The sequence below is a fragment of the Asparagus officinalis genome, chromosome 7 (assembly GCF_001876935.1).
Source record: "Asparagus officinalis chromosome 7, Aspof.V1, whole genome shotgun sequence".
Taxonomy (NCBI): domain Eukaryota; kingdom Viridiplantae; phylum Streptophyta; class Magnoliopsida; order Asparagales; family Asparagaceae; genus Asparagus; species Asparagus officinalis.
Genome location: NC_033800.1, coordinates 39,376,560 through 39,394,295, shown reverse-complemented (window position 1 = coordinate 39,394,295; position 17,736 = coordinate 39,376,560). Strand labels below are relative to the sequence as shown.

The 17,736-nt window shown below is 38.4% G+C and overlaps 1 protein-coding gene across 1 annotated transcript; it reads left to right on the top strand.

Moving 5' to 3' along the window:
• Positions 7,302–8,219, top strand: LOC109846996. Its single transcript, XM_020416237.1, has one exon. The coding sequence runs from the start codon at positions 7,302–7,304 to the stop codon at positions 8,217–8,219; it is 918 nt and encodes a 305-aa protein (XP_020271826.1).

Below are 17,736 nucleotides of genomic sequence, written 5' to 3'. Positions count from 1 at the left end.
AGATCAAGCTCAATGGAGCGGATCATCCATAATATCGCTCAATCATGTGATTTTAGAGGCGTCAAGGAGGAAATCCCCTCTTATGACAAGGATACTCATTAATTCATAAACCACTTCACCCTTTCATCGGTTACGCTTATTTTCTTCCTCCTCCTTTCAATTCATCGGTTACGTCCTAATCCTTTCAATTCATCGGTTACGTAGCCTCCTCCGATCTTCCATTACCTCCAACAACTTTTAAAGATGAATTCAATTCACCAGTTCATCCGTTACCCTTCATCTCAGCCCATCTTCTCAGTTCTTCCGTTACGCTGTCCCACGATCTTAAGTCATCAATTTCAAAAGATGAGTGTTATTTCCCTAATCACCAACGCTGCGCCTCCACCATCATCTCCTCAATTGTCTGAATTTTTGCATCGGGTAGAATCAGGAAGGAATTTCATTGAAGAAGGTATTAATAAATTTTACCTATGCTTTCTGCTCAATTCACCATCTCACCCTTTTTTTCTTCATTCCTCTCATTTGTTCTAATTTTAAATAAAAAATTCATTTAATTTTCTTCTAATTAGCCATCATTTAATTTTGTTCTAATTCAACAATAGGTCAAGGATTGTCCGAATTAGGGCTTGCTTCAAGTCTTCATCTTGCTCCTGTGTCAGTTTCATCAGGTAAAAATTCAATTGTTATTTTTTGTGAAGTTATGGTTTATGTCCTTTTAGTTAATTTTGATGAATTATTATTTTTGAGCTGAATTGAGGAAATTAGGGGTGGACGACTTTGTTAGATAGTATTTGCAGACACAAAAGGGGAAACTTGACTGAGTTAGGGAGGGAGAGGCAGTCAGATTATATATTTATATTAAAGAAAATATAATACAGTTACATAACCTTTCAATGTAAACAACTAGAATACAACTACATGTTTTAGGAGGCCTTAAGTTGTTCAAAGCCGTGCCATCCAAGGATCTCCAGTTGTTCGTGAGCTTTTATTCATTTTTTTCATTGCAATATCATATTCTATTGGATAGTCTAACCCTGAAGCAGAAAGTGTAACTAACATTTGGTTAATTTGACTTTTGCAAGGTCATGGTTGCTTCATTAACAGTCACTAATACAAACATGAACCATCTATATTTTGAAGCCTTTAAATTAGAGGCTTCGGGTTTTTGTGCTACAATACTACTATATATGTTATAAAACTAATGAAGTAGAGAGAAGAAAAGGTAGACGAGAAGTAAAGAGAAATTTTATTTCATTCGTTCTTCATTGCTATATCAAAGTGATGTAGGAATACCTCTATTTATATACAAACTAAGATGATGATACATAAATCATATTAATTACTCATTCTTAAACTTAGTCTTTCAAGAACATGCATTGTGTTATTCTAGGAAGAAGATTAATGTATTAGGGGAATATCAACTTCTTGGAAAACTAAATAGGCATCCACATTATTTCATAACACTCCCCCTTGGATGTCCAACATTACACAAAGAATATGTTTCGTTAAAACCTTACTAGGTAAAAACCCAGTGGGAAAAAAATCTTAGTGAAGGAAAAAGAGTACACTATTCTTGTGTATTAGTTTTTCCCCCTGATTCAAATATCATTTGAGATCTTTCAACTGATGCATTCCAATAATTTTTACCAATTTCACAAAGTTTGTAGTCGGCAATTCCTTGGTGAATAAATCTACCGGATAATCACTCAATCGAATTTGTTGCATAATAATTTCACCATTCTTTTGAAAATCATGTGTAAAGAAGAATTTTGGTGAAATGTGTTTCGTTCTATCTGATACGGGTGTATCTTCTTTCTTACTTCGGGAGCTTAGCAATACTCATCAGGAGTGTGAGGATAGATGATTCTCATGGTATCTTGAGAATAGAGACGTGGAAGAAGTCGTCGGGGGTAGCAACGTCAAAGACTGCAGGAAAGAACATGAAGAAGGCTGTTGGTTCTTCTGCGATCGACCGCGAATCAGCCACGGTCGATCGCGAACTTGCACGAAGCTCAGGAGGAGCTGGATCTGAAGGCGGTTGACCGCCGCGCTCGATCGTAAGATCCCGATCGACCATCATGATCGACCGCACCATGACTGTAATCAAATCTGTTCTCGGGTTTTGGTTCGGTCGACTGCAAATCAGCCACAGTCGACCGCGATACTTTCGCGGTCGACCGCGACGCAGTTTTGGGCATGAACCTAGTTTCCTGTATTGTTTAGGATTTCTATTTGATATAAATAGAAACACGACTTTTCTAGGGTTTACCAACCAGATTGTAATCAGAAAAGAGATCAGGAAGGTTGTTCTTTGATCTAGAGAGATTGTGAGAGAGAGATTTGTAATCTATTAATTTTCATAATCTAGAGAAGGTATTTTCCTTTGCCCAAATCAACTCTTTTGTGTGTTCTTCTGTTATTTTCTTCGCAACCTACTCTTGATAATTCCGCGATCAAGGGTGCTCGCACGGCGACTCGTATCAAGTTGGTATCAGAGTGATTGGATCCTGCGAAGAGGGCATCATGTGCATGGTCCTGACTCAATTGCAATACAAGAAGCTAGGCGAGATCCTTATTTTATTGAAAGGAGTCCAGAAATCAAGGAAGAAGAAGATGACTAAAGTTGATAGCTCAGAAAGGCTAGATGCATTGGAGAAGCAGATGGAGACAATGGGTTCGACCCTCGTGCAGCTCATCAATCTTGTCCAAGACAAAGGAAACAAGGTGGAATCTTCTTCAAAAGGCAAGAAGAAACTTGTGGAGTCTGATAGAGAAGGTGAGGATTCAGATTCAGATGAGGAGGCCCGTATTGTTAGGTCTGTTTCACACCAGGGGGGTAAGGATTTTTACCAGAATTTAAAGATAGACTTCAAAGTGAAGATTCCTATTTATGACGGGAGTGTCAACGTTAAGAAGCTTGATGATTGGATCGAGCGGATGGAGACCTATTTCACACTCTACGGATATTCATCCAAGGAGAAGCTCGTGTTCGCGACTCTGAAGCTTTCGGGGCATGCCTTGACATGGTGGAAATCCTATTGCAAGCAGGAGAAGAAGGTTCGCGACTCTGAAGCTTTCGGGGCATGCCTTGACATGGTGGAAATCCTATTGCAAGCAGGAGAAGAAGACGGTGTCGTGGAACAAGTTCAAGGAACTACTTAGGAAGCAGTTCTATCCGGTAGGGTTTATCGAAAAGCGTTGGTACAAGTGGTACATATTACGTCAACGATTCAACCAGACTGTCCAAGAGTATACAACGGAATTCCAACAACAATCGATGGTCCTCAACATCACAACAGAGAAATATCCTATTTTTATAAAGTATATAGCAGGTCTGAATGAGTATATCCGAAAGGAGACGAGGCTTTTCACAGTTGAATCCATTGCAGAGGCGAGTGTGAAGGCCATTACCATTGAGGGTAGGCAAAAGAAGAGCAACAAAACGAAATAAGACTCCAAACAAAAAGGAGGCAAGTCTAGTGGCACTCAATCTAAGGAAGAGAAGAAGAAGGGTGACTCGGGGAAGGCAGGTTTGACATACAATCACTACAAACATACAGGGCACATAGCTAATCATTGTTGGGAGAAGTATCCTCGTCTGAAACCAAAGGGATTGAAGAAGAAGGAGGAGAAGAAAGCATACGTGGTAGCACAGGGTCCGAAGGAAGTCCTTGGGATGACAGAACCCAACAACAATCTCAACCTTATGGCGGGGAAGCAGACCACGACAAAGGACAAAGACCCGATAGAGCAGCTCTTTGTTTTGAAGTTGCAGGTCAAGACCAGCTTGGTTGATGCCATTGTTGATCCGGACAGCAAGAAGAATTTAATATCCGAGGCCTTGGTTTAGAAGTTGGGTCTGAAGACGGTCAAGCATTAGAAGCCCTATCTGTTAGGGTGGATTTAGAAGGAGGAGAGACTGAGTATAGTTGATCAATACACTGTCAGATTTGTGCTCCACGAGTCCTATATTGACGAGGTCATGTGCGACGTTGTTCCATTGGATGTTTATCAAATTATACTGGGCAATCCGTACTTATATGCGATCCACGAGAGGCGGATTCAGAAGTATACCAAAGGCGATGAAAAGTTCATATTTCGTTCGGCGTCTCTTCCGAGGGAGACAAGCTTGGGACGGCGACGCGAGCGAAGAGGCTAGTGAATGCAAGCAAGAAGTTTGTCTCGCTGTGCATTGGACTTCTAGAAAAGCCATCGAAAGAGGATTACATTTTGGAGCGAAAAGTGACTACGACTAGACGAGGAACTAAAGAATCGTTTTTGATCGGACGCTAAGGTCAGGTTCCTAGCAAAGCCAAGTGGTTTAACAGAGAAGGAGGGGCTCACGAGTTCCCTCAACTCTAGTTCTAACTTGAACAGGACTTCAAGTTCCTAAAGATGAGAGCAATGATACGAGTGTATCTTCTTCCTTACTTCGGGAACTTAGCGATCCTCATCAGGAGTGTGAGGATAGATGATTCTCATGGTATCTTGAGAATAGAGACGTAGAAGAAGTCATCGGGGGTGGCAACGTCGAAGACTGTAGGAAAGAACAGGAAGAAGGCTACTGGTTCTTCTGCGATCGACCACGAATTAGCCACGGTCGACCGCGAACGTGCATGAAGCTCAGGAGGAGCTGGATCTGAAGGCGGTCGACCGTTGCGGTCGATCGTAAGATCCCGGTCGACCGCCATGGTCGACCGTGTTATGACTATAATCAAAACTGCCCTCGGGTTTTGATTCGGTCGACCGCGAATCAGCCACGGTCGACCGCGATACTTTCGCGATCGACCGCGATGCAGTTTTGGGCATGGGCCTAGTTTCCTGTACTGTTTAGGATATCTATTTGATATAAATAGAAACACGACTTTCCTAGGGTTTACCAACCAGATTGTAATCAGAAAAGAGATCAGAGAGGTTGTTCTTTGATCTAAAAAGATTGAGAGAGAGAGATTTGTAATCTATTAATTCTCATAATCTAGTGAAGGTATTTTTCTTCGCCCAAATCAACTCTTTTGTGTGTTCTTCTGTTATTTTCTTCGCAACCCACTCTTGATCTTCGCCCAAATCAACTCTTTTGTGTGTTCTTCTGTTATTTTCTTCGCAACCCACTCTTGATAATTCCACGATCAAGGGTGCTCGCACGGCTGTTATTTTCTTCGCAACCCACTCTTGATAATTCCACGATCAAGGGTGCTCGCACGGCGACTCGTATCACTATCTCCTTTAATATATCCTCCTTTTAATTGAGCTATACTAGCTGCATTGTCTTCAAACAAAATAGTCGGAGGATTTTTATTTTCAGGAGACAATCCACTATTCTTACGGATATAGTGCATCATTGATCTTATCCAAATACATTCTCGACTGACCTCATGAATTGTAATTATTTCAGCATGATTCGAAGAAGTGGCAACAATTGATTGTTTCGTAGATTGCCATGAAATAGCGGTGTCACCACATGTAAATAAATAACCAGTTTGAGATCTTGCTTTATGCGGGTCAGATAAATACCCAACATTAACATATCCAAGCAATTCAGGTCGAGAATTATAACAATAAAATAAGCCAAGATCAATTATTCCTTGGAGATATGGAAAATATGCTTTATACCGTCCCAATGTCGTTTGTAGAAGATGAACTAAATCTTGCTAATAAATTCACAGAAAATGATATATCTGGTCTTGTACAATTAGCAAAATACATTAGTGTACCTATTGCACTGAGATATGATACTTCAGGACCAAGAATCTCTTCATCTTCTTCTTTTGGTCTAAAAGGATCCTTAGCAGGATCAAGTGACCTGACAACCATCGGGGTACTTAATAGATGTGTTTTATCCATGTAGAACCGTTTTAATACCTTCTGGGTATAAGTAGTTTGGTGAACAAAAATCCTATTTTCTAAAGGCTCAATTGGTAAACCAAGGCAAAATTTAGTTTTACCAAAATCTCTGATCTCAAATTCATTCTTTAAATATTCAATCGCCTTTTGGGGCTCTTCAGGAGTTCCAATCAGATTAAGGTCATCAACATATACAAGAATGATCACAAAAATTGACCCATTCCTCTTTATGAAAACACATGGACATATAGGATCATTCGTATAACCTTCTTTGACTAAACATTCACTAAGACGGTTATACTACATTCGTCCATATTGTTTGAGTCCATACAAAGATCTTTGCAACTTAATGGAATACATTTCTCTAGGATTTGATTTACATGCTTTAGGCATGCTAAATCCTTCAGGGATTTTCATATAGATATCATTATCTAAGGTTCCATATAAATAAATAGTGACTACGTCCATCAGACGCATATCAAGTTTTTCATGTACCGCTAAACTCACAAGATATCTAAATGTAATTCCATCCATTATTAGAGAATATGTCTCATCATATCAAATCCCGATATTTGTAAAAATCATTGGGCTATAAGTCTTGCTTTATATCTCATAATTTCATTTTTCTCATTTCTTTTCCTCACAAATACCCATTTATATCCTACCGGCTTTACACATTTAGGTGTTTGGACTACATATCCAAAAACTTTTCATTTAGCTAGTGAATCTAATTCATATTAGATCGCATCTTTCCATTTTGACCAATCATTTCTTCGCCGACATTCATCAACCGATCTGGGTTCATGATCCTCGTTATCTTCTATAATATCAAGTGCTACATTATATGCAAATGCATTATCGACAATTACTTCTCTTCGGTTCCAACTCTTTCGTAATAATAAAATTTATTGCAGTTTTATTTTCTTCAGGAGTTGGCTCTTTTGGAGCGACCTCATCAGAAGGTTGAATTTTGTCATTAGCAATATTTTGATCATTCGATCCTCTTTCTTTCGAGGATTCTTATCTTTAGAACCAAGAAGTCTACCACGCTTTAGGCGTGCTTTAGATTCGTTAGCACTTTTAATTTGTCCTTCTGGGATATTAATTTTCTTAGCGGGTCAATTATTTTGTTTCCTTAATTAGACAATTAGCTGTAAATTATTTAATTAGCTGTCAATTATAGTCTGCTATACATGGAAAAGATTGATTAGATTTGATTTGATGTAAAAGGTAGTTCCTAGTTTTAAGGGATTTGATTAGCTATCCCAGACCTGTATATATTTCCTATGAGACCGCATGAATGAAAAACAAGTCAGTGATTATCATTCAGATCAATTGTTCTTCTTCTTCCTAAATATTTTCTCAGCAGTGTTCTTGTTTGATTCCTTCCTAGTGTTTACCGGCTTTTATGGTATCAGAGCAGTAATTAGAAAGTCTGTAGCCACTGGTTGAGGTAATCAATGGGCTCTTCTAGAATGAGCAGGGGTGATGATTCGGAGGAGACTTTGGTCACCGCCAATCCAACCCCTAAAATTGTTCCCACTACTGTTTCATCATCTGATCCTAATCACCTGAATCTAACATCTCTCCAAATCACCACCCACAAATTGAACGGAAAAAATTTCCTGCAATGGTCAAGATCGATTCAAATGGTCATTTGCAGAAAAGGTAAGATTGGCTATCTCGATAGGAGCATTGTCAAACCTGATGCCAATGATCCAAAGTTTCAATCGTGGGATATTCAAAATTCCATGGTTATGGCATGGCTTATTCATTCCATGGAAGACACCATTGGTGAGACTTACCTGTTTTATCCTATTGCTAAAGGCATATGGGATGCAGTCAACCTCGCTTACTCAGATTTCATGGATACATCTCAGATATATGAGCTTCGTAACCGTGCTCGAAATTTGCGGCAAGGAGAACTGGATGTCACACAGTATTTCAATGCCTTGATTAAGTTATGGCAGGAAATGGATCTTTTTCAATCCTATAATTGGAAAGATCCGGAAGACGCAGTTCTTTACAAACAAATGCTGGCAAGAGAGCGAATCTATGATTTTCTTACTGGGTTAAACCAGGATCTTGACGAGGTTCGGGGTCGTCTTCTCGGTACCAAACTAATAGTACCAATCGACCGAAAAAGAGTGATGCTGAAAAATGCCTCCACTATAATTTCAACCCCTGAGGATGCTGCCCTAGTCGTTCATCAACCTAAAAACACTACCTTGGTCACTCATCAACCTGAAAATAGGTCTGACCAGCACCAACGACATGGGAAGAAAAATTCAGTCTGGTGCGAGCACTGCCAGAGACCTTACCACACAAAGGCAACATGTTGGAAACTTCACGGGAAGCCTGCAAACTGGAGTCCATGACGGGGACATGATGGTCGTGTGTTTCAAATTGCACAAGCCACAGATTCAAAGGAGGGAGATGGTGTTACACTGTCTAAGGCACAAATGGAGAAGCTGTGTTAATTTCTTGCTGGAACTCATAGCACATCTCTTGTTGCACAACAAGGTAATGCAGCTGCGTTGAGTGCCATGTCAACCAGGGAGGCACCATGGATTATCGACTCTGGTGCCTCAGACCACATGACAAGTTTTCAAGAATTATTTTCCTCCTATACCCCATATTCAGGTAGTCATAAAATTAGAATTGCGGATGGTTCTTTTTCTGCGGTTGTGAGTGTTGGTAATATTCAGCTGAGTCCTAATATCTATCTAAAAGCAGTTCTTCATGTTCCAAAGCTATCATGCAATCTGTTATCTATTAGCAAGATTACAAAGGACTCAAGATGTGTAGTAAAGTTCACACCATTTACTTGTATGTTTCAGGACCAGACCTTGGGGGTGACGATTGGGAGTGCTAAAGAATCCGGTGGGCTATACTATTTTGAATATCCAACCAATGTGAGTAATAATGCTGAATTGGTGAAGAATAATAAGTCTCTCTCCCGAGAATAACAAATCACTCTTCTTCATCGTAGGCTAGGTCATCCGAGTTTTATGTATTTAAAACATTTGTTTCCTTCCTTGTTTAAGAATAATGACTACTTTCAATGTGAAACTTGCCAATTGGCAAAGCATAAACGTGGTCATTTTCCTTCTTTATCCTATCAAAGTTCTAAACCTTTCATGCTCATTCATAGTGATTTATGGGGTCCTTCTCGAGTTAAAAGTATTTCTAACAAAAGATGGTTTATTACATTTATTGATGACCATTCACGAGTTTGTTGGGTGTATTTATTGCGAGAAAAGTCAGAGGCTGGAAAATTTTTTCAAACCTTTCATTCCATGGTTAAGACGCAATTTAATGAAAAAAATCAAGTTTTTGCATTCTGACAATGGAACTGAATACTTCAACAATGAAATGAACAAATTTATCCTAGATCACGGCCTAATTCACCAAAGTTCTTGTGTAAGCACACCACAACAAAATGGAATTGCAGAACGAAAAAACCGTCACTTGTTAGAAGTTGCTCGTGCGTTGATGTTTAACTCTAATGTTCCCAAATGCTTCTGGGGTGATGCAGTTCTTACTGCATGCTATCTCATTAATAGAATGCCGTCTCGAGTTCTTCACTTCGAAACCCCTTTGCACACATTATCCAACCGTCTCTCCGAATCTCGCTCTTTTTTAGAATTAGATCTCAAGGTTTTTGGGTGCACTGCCTTTGTTCACAATACAGATCCTAGCTGAGGCAAACTTGACCCCCGATCTTACAAATATGTGTTTTTAGGTTATTCCACAACACAAAAGGGATATCGGTGCTATTCACCAGAAAAAGACGTTATTTTGTGTCTAGGGACGTGACATTCTTTGAGGATCAGCCATATTTCAAAAAAACTGATATTCAATATGGAAACCTTCATTTTTTTGGCCGATGTCTCTGTTCCTACTGATATGGAAAATTCAAATTCTAAAATTCCGAATCTTTGGGAGTTTTTTTGGGAACCTCTGGCATCGAATTATACTCAAAATAATTTATCATCTCCATCAAATTTCCCACAAAAAACTCCACAATCTACTACGTCAGATCAGGTGCATAACTCTCACAATTTACACATCGATTCTCCGATCCAAAATCATTCAAACATTCCTGACTCTACTGCCCTAAATCGCTCACAATTTACACATCGATTCTCCGATCCAAAATCATTCAAACATTCCTGACTCTACTGCCCTAAATCGGCAGCTTCCAGACTCTTCAACCTCACCAAACACAACACCAGAAATCACTTCTCTGATATGCCCTAAATCGGCAGCTTCCAGACTCTTCAACCTCACCAAACACAACACCAGAAATCACTTCTCTGATATGCCCTCAATCGTCTACTATTTCGTCTGTTCCCGTCATACAACAACCAATGCCAAGTCAGCAAACAATCGAATCATCAGGGGGAGAACACCAAGAATTACCCAAACCATTTCAGCATTATTCACGGAAGAAATTTAAAAGGCCTTTAGTGAAAATTCCGAATAGTACAGTTCTACCTAATTCTGAACCCTCTCAATCAACCGAACCAAGATCTGGCACTGAAGACACGTTACTCCACGATCTGGATATTCCAGTGGCACTGCGGAAGGGCGTAAGATCATGCACTGCACATCCACTATCTAATTTTGTTCAATATAATCATCTGTATATGTTTCCTATGAGGCCGCATGAATGAAAAACAAGTCAGTGATTATCATTCAGGTCAATTGTTCTTCTTCTTCCTAAATATTTTCTCAGCAATGTTCTTGTTTGATTCCTTCCTAGTGTTTACTGGCTTTTAAATTTTAATCGGAGCATTTTCTACTGGAATATGTGATTCAATAATTCTTCTAGAATCACTAAAAGCATCTGGTAATTGGTTTGTAATTTTCTATAAATTTATAATCCTTTGAACTTCCAGTTTATATTCTTTTGTACGAGTATCAAGAAAGTCTAATGATATTTTCCAACTAATTTACTTTTTCGATTGATCTTTACCTCCCCCTAATGTCGGGAAATGTGATTCATCAAAATGATAATCTGCAATTCTTGCAGTAAATAAATCACATGTTAATGGTTCAACATATTTAATTATAGAAGGTGATTCATACTCGACATATATCCCCAATCTTCTTTGAGGACCCATTTTAGTACGTTGAGGTGGTGTAATAGGAACATATATCGCACAACCAAAAATTCTTAAATAAGAAATATTGGGCTCGTGACCAAGAACTAATTGTAAGGGAGAATAAATATGATAACTTGTCGGTCTAATTCTCACAAGTATTGCTGCATGTAATATAGCATGTCCCCAAGCAGATAAAGGAAGTTTAGACCTCATTAATAATGGTCTTGCAATTAATTGAAGCCGTTTAATAAATGATTCGGCTAGACCATTTTGTGTATGAACATGAGCTATAGGATATTCAACACTTATCCCAATAGCCATGCAATAATCATCAAAAGGCATGTGATGAATATTCACCAGCATTATCTAGACGAATTTTCTTAATGGGATAATCAGGAAATTGTGCTCGTAATTTAATTATCTGACAAACAATCTCGCAAACGCTAGGTGGCGACTAGATAATAAACTTACATGTGACCATCTTGTTGATGCATCAATTAGTACCATAAAATATCTAAATGGTCCGCATGGTGGATCTACATGCCCACATATATCACCATGAATTCGTTCTAGAAATACAAGGGATTCAGTTCCCACTTTCGTTGGTGATGGTCTAACAATTAACTTCCCTTGGGACCAAGCAATACATGAGAATTCATTAGAATTTAGTATTTTTTGATTTTTTTAATGAATGACAATGTGAATTTGTAATTATTCGCCTCATCATTATAGAACCAGGATGTCCAAGGCGATCATGCCAAATCATTAATTATTCGCCTCATCATTATAGAACCAGGATGTCCAAGGCGATCATGCCAAATCATAAAATCATTGGGATTAGTAATTATAGAACCAGGATGTCCAAGGCGATCATGCCAAATCATAAAATCATTGGGATTAGTAGACTTCTGGTGTTCAAGGTGATACATTTTAGCTGTACTTATTTTTGTATAATATAAACCAGAAGATAGAAAATACATCTTTTCTAATACGCATTTCTTCTCAGAAATGGTATTTGCAATCAATAAATATTCACTATTTGTCTCATTCATCGTCTCGATATGATATCCATTTTGGCGGATATCTTTAGCAAATTTCTTCGAGACTTTATCGAGAGTAGTGCATTATTTATGACAATTTTAGTTCCTTTGGGGAGAAATACAGTGGCTCTTCCGGAACCATCAATCAATTTAGCACTACCACTTATTGTGTTAACATTTGTTTCTTCCATTTTCAAATAAAAAAATACTTCATGTTTAAGTATAGTGTGTGTAGTAGCACTATCAATAAGACAAGTCTTATCATCACCATTATTTGATACCAAATATTTGGCATCCCTTCAGGAAGAAATGACAAAGAAAATTACAAACAAAAATAAATATCAATAAAGTCCATAAATTACAAAATTCATGAAGAAAATTACATAAAAGATGCAAAAATAACAAAATTCAAAATGTCAGGTATTTATCATGGGATCATTTCACAACTTCAGGTTGCTCAAGGAAATCAGCTACATCGAGGTGTGTGATATCATCAAGATCATCATAAACATTGTTTTGATCAATAAAATTTGTTTCGTTATTTTTGTCTTTCCCTTTTAATGATGCCTGATAGAGGTCAATAAGATGTTTTGCCGTACGATAGGTACGGGACCAATGCCCTTCTATTCCACACTAGTAGCATATTTTCTCATAATGTTTTTTTTTCTTCATTTTTCTTATCATTATTGTCCCATTTCTGGGAGTTATTTTGTCTTCTGCCATGGCTATGATCAATGTGATTATAAGGGACATATTTGCCTCGACCTCATCCACGATAACGGCTACGTCCTCGCCCTCATCCATGGCCATGTCCACGTCCACGACCATGATTTTGAGATTTAGTTGCATTCGCTTCAGGGAATGGGCTAGAACTAGTAGGTCAGGATTCATGATTTTTCAATAATAATTTATTATTTTGTTCAGCCAAAAGGATGCATGAAATCAATTCAGAGTATTTCTTAAATCCTCTCTCTTGATATTGCTATTGTAGGAGCATATTCGAGGCATGAAAGGTGGAGAATTTTTTTTTCTAACATATCGTCATCAGTGACATTTTCTCCACACAATTACAATTGAGAGGTAATTTTATACATTGCAGAATTATACTCACTGATTGATTTAAAATCTTGTAGCCTTAAGTGAAGCTAGTCATAACGACCAACTTCAGGTGGTCAACTCTCTCCTTTAAATTATTTCACAGTTAGATATTCAGTTTTTAATCCTTCATCCAAATGATGGTGAAGGAAAATCATAGCATTGACACGGTCTTGATTTGATGTCTTATTTTTTTCCACAATAGTATTTTCAAGACCTTTTGCAGCAAGATGTATTTTAACATATAACATCCAAGATTAGTAGTTCTTTCCAGAAATATCAAGTGGCATAAATTCTTGTTTTGTAAGTTTAGTCGTAGTGAAAATGAATTGAATTGGAAAGAGAAATTATATCTTGAAAGTTTATCCAAAATACCAACACGTGCCCAACGATGAATCTAATGGACTTGAAGAAGATTGTTTCAATGGTAGAGTTTTGTGCTGATAACGTGTTGTAAAACTACTGAAGTAGAGAAGAAAAGGTAGACAAGAAGTAGAGAGAAATTTTATTTCATTCGTTCTTCATTGCTATATCAAAGTGATGTAGGAATACCTCTATTTATATACAAACTAAGATGATGATACATGAATCATATTAATTACTCATTCATGAACTTAGTATTTTAAGAACATGTATTGTGTTATTCTAGGAAGAAGATTAACATACTAGGGGAATATCAACTTCTTAGGAAACTAAATGGATTACTCATTCATGAACTTAGTCTTTCAAGAACATGCATTGTGTTGTTCTAGGAAGAAGATTAATGTACTAGGGGAATATCAACTTCTTAGGAAACTAAATGGACATCCACATTATTTCACATGGGTTGGGGAGTGGTTAAAAATTGCAATGAGAGGATGAGAATATGATATCTCACTACCATGCACAAAATTTATGCTTGGTACCAAACATACCCATTTCTCTCTCTCTCTCTCTTATATATCTTACCTTCAAAATATCCAAAAAAAACCCTTAAATTCCTTCAAAAAGCCACTATTATGTAAGAAGAGCCAAAGATCACTAGAATAGTCAGAATACGCAAGAAGATTATGCTGAAATTCATAATAAACAAGAAGATCAAGACAATATACATATTCTCATGATTTTTTGCTCCTCTCCTAATAACCACCTAAAAGCGTTAACCCCAATTTTCACTACAAAAGCATTCCGTAAGTAATTTCACCTGCCCATGTGAACAGTAGCGTAGCAAGGAATTCAAGCTCGGAATGGTACTATTGTCTCTTCTCTTGAAAATTTACTCGTACGATTATATTAAGGAAACTACGTGCAACACTCTTAAAAGCTGGACAAATTTTTGAAACAGTCCTATTTGGACTTTTATTTGCAAAAAATGACATGTTTTGAAGTTAATTTTAAAAACCAACTTGGTATCAGCACAACCTTGTCGCTGAAACCAGGTCGGTTTCTAAATTTTTTTTACGAAATTTCACGGGAGTTAAACTCCTGTGAAGTTTAGCATATTTTTAAACTTTACGGGAGTTGAACTCCCGTGTAGTTTAATTTCTTAAATAAACTTCACGTGAGTTGAACTTCCGTGAAGTTTTTTAACTTTAACAAACTTCACGGAAGTTCAACTCCCGTAAAGTCTGTTGTGAGAGCAAAAACTCCACATGAGTGTTTTCATCGAAAATCGTTTTCATTATGGAATCCATTAAAACTTTGATCGCTTACAATGAATTACACAATAAAAAAAAGAAAATTACAATTCCCTAGAAAATAATACAGAAATTATTTATCAACTCCTGCTTTTGTGGGAACTTTGCTTGTACCGGGGGTGCGTTAGCCCTTGGAACACCGATTCACAAGATTCTTATTGAACCATGAAGGCTTTTGAATGTTCTTTTTGGTTTATCGAAACAAGAACCTTAAGCAAATATCTTATCGATGTAAGATGTTCACTCTTTTAAAGATCAAGTTCGAGCTTAGATCTCTATGAATCACCAAAAGCTTCTTAAAAGTGTTATTAAAAGATGAAGACTCTCTCTCTTGCTCAAAATCGCCAAAAGCTCAAGCATCTATGCTCTAATTCTACTCCCTTGTCCTTGGCCTTGTGTGTAAGGAGGTATTTATAGGGATAGGGGGTCCATAACTGTTGAAATGGAATCAAAATAACTGACCAACAGAACTCTCTTTGGGCGTGTCAGTCGCCGTTGCCGCTGCCTTTAGCAGCCTTTAGCGCGTCAGTCTCCACTGTCGCGGCTAAAGAGGCAGTTTCAGCCACGTTCAGCCACGTTTGTAACCGCTCTCCCATGACTTTAAATCCACGAAATGCCATTTTTCTCGGTGTGTAACCATCCCTCCATGTTAGTACACGTTCTCCTTTTGTTATGATGCCATGTGGACCCCACAAAGGTGTCAAAACCGTCAGCAAATCACAAGAAGATGCTCCAAATCCTGCGCATTAGCTTCCACTGTCGCGCATATGCGCATTAGCTTATACTGTTGTGCCTATGCGCATCAGTTTACACTACCGCGCCTATGTGTGTCAGTGTATCTTGGTGTGGGTTGTTCTTCTATGTTATTTTATCTATTCCTTTGCTTCTTTTGGCTTTGGATAATCCCCTCTGACTTAGAAAATAACATGCATTGTCTTTTCTTTGTCTTGAGCTGTATTTGGATATCTATAAGCATTTTTAGATGCCTACAGATACCCCCTCCAAAGTATCTCAGACTCATTCTTTTATAGAAGAGTCTGGGACACTTTGGATAAGATAGGTCTTATTTGCAATCTCTTCAGTACTTAGTTAGTTGAGGAGATCATGTAGAAGGACCTGTAAGACGCTTCAATTCTTAACTTCTTCATCTTTTAGTCTATTCAGTGCTTTGTAAAGTAGCTAAAACTCCTACGATACTGCGTTTATCGGTTGACCGTTATCGAAATCTTAAACTAAAGTTAGTGTTGGACTAGTGAATTTAGCTCCTGTTGCTGAACTGATGCCGAATTGATCATCGACGTGTCACTCTTCGTGAAAACATAGTTTATACTCGTACGTTGACTGAAGTCTACATAGTTAAGCTCTTAAGGTGTTGGAGCATGGGGGAGCAGTTTATACTCATATACCTTATCAGAGCATTCGAGAATTAGTTTAACCTCGTGTACCCGTTAGGAGATTCAAGGAGATGTAGTTTATACTCATATACTCATCGGAGTTTTTGGTAATGCACTTTGAATACAAAGGGAGATGTACATATGCAAATACCCATGGAATCGATGTGTGCGTGTGACGCCTTTGCGCGTCAGTGTCGACTGTCGCACTCATGCGCGCCAGTGGAGACTGACGCACTAACGCGTGCCAGTAGAGACTGACACACTAACGTGCATCAGCGTCGACTGCTGTGCACAGAAGCGGTCAGTCGGGTTTAAAAACAAACCTCGGGCCTTTTCGGGTTCCCCGCTATTCTGAGTTCGAAACTCTCCCATATACCCTATAAAAGCACCCTTTAACTCTTCTCCTCCCCATCTCTTCAAAACTTGTTGATTTTGTTCGAGGGAAAGTTAGGGTTTTTTGGGTGATCTTCTCAGAGTCGAACATTTTCTTCGGTTCTTTTAACCTTCGAGCTTGGTTCCCCTTTGATATGTGGTAAAACCGAACTCATATCACCTATATTAGGTTTGTTTTACCTTTTGTGCTTGAAATCTCACCTGAAAACCCTAATTTCTTTGTTTTTAGGTCGTTTCCACCATGTCTCCCAAAAGATCTCGTGTTCCCAAGGGTAAATCAGTGGCTCAAACATCGGAGGAGGTTGAGACCACTGCTCCATCTTTTGGAGGTAAACTTCTCATGCTTTTCTTCATTCAAAGTTATAATTTTGCATTCATATCCTCGTTTGTCTCCTTTGAGAGTCATCCGGGAGAGTTGACGTCCTCCTTCGAGGGGATTGACACTAAAAGAATACATACCTTGTTTGATCAAGGTATGTACCACGGCAAAGGCACGAGTTTTGTTCAAACTCATGGCTTTTCGAAGCCAACAACCGATGTTTAGTTACTGTGGTAGTGTACGCGCGGCAGTTTCCCCTACCGTGGTAACTAAGAACAAAAAATTTGTTCTTTTCGCCTCATCTTTATTCAATTGTGTCCCAACATTGTTTGCAGTCCACTTTCCTTCCGTTGCTCTTACTGATTGAGAAAATCCCGGTCAAAGTAGTACTCTTCAGGCCTCTTTTGACGGTGATTTTCTAATTAGAGAAACCCATCAGTTTAGTGAGGATTATGCTGACAGTATCCCTGAACTGATTTACGAGGGAAGTCTTCGTACATTGCGTCAGTTACTGACCGACTCGCCCTTAACACCTATTCGAGATTCTACTGAGCCACTAAGGAAGCATGATTATTTGTTCGGGGATTCATTTGAAGATCCTGACACCCTTTGCTGTGGTCCCGAAGCTTGGTTGAATGAATATGATGGGGACCTTCTATTTCTTCCTCCATTTCCCCAGCATTACTCATTTTTGCAATTATAGAATTTAACCATATCGAGGAAGATGTCGTGGCATTTGACAGAGGATCATGAACGTATCTATTGTGGGTTTATCGGTAGAGATATTAAGAATCCTGGCTCTAGTGGTCGGTATACACTTCGTGGACTTCACCCTGGGGTATTTGGACTAGATAGTGCACCTCAAAA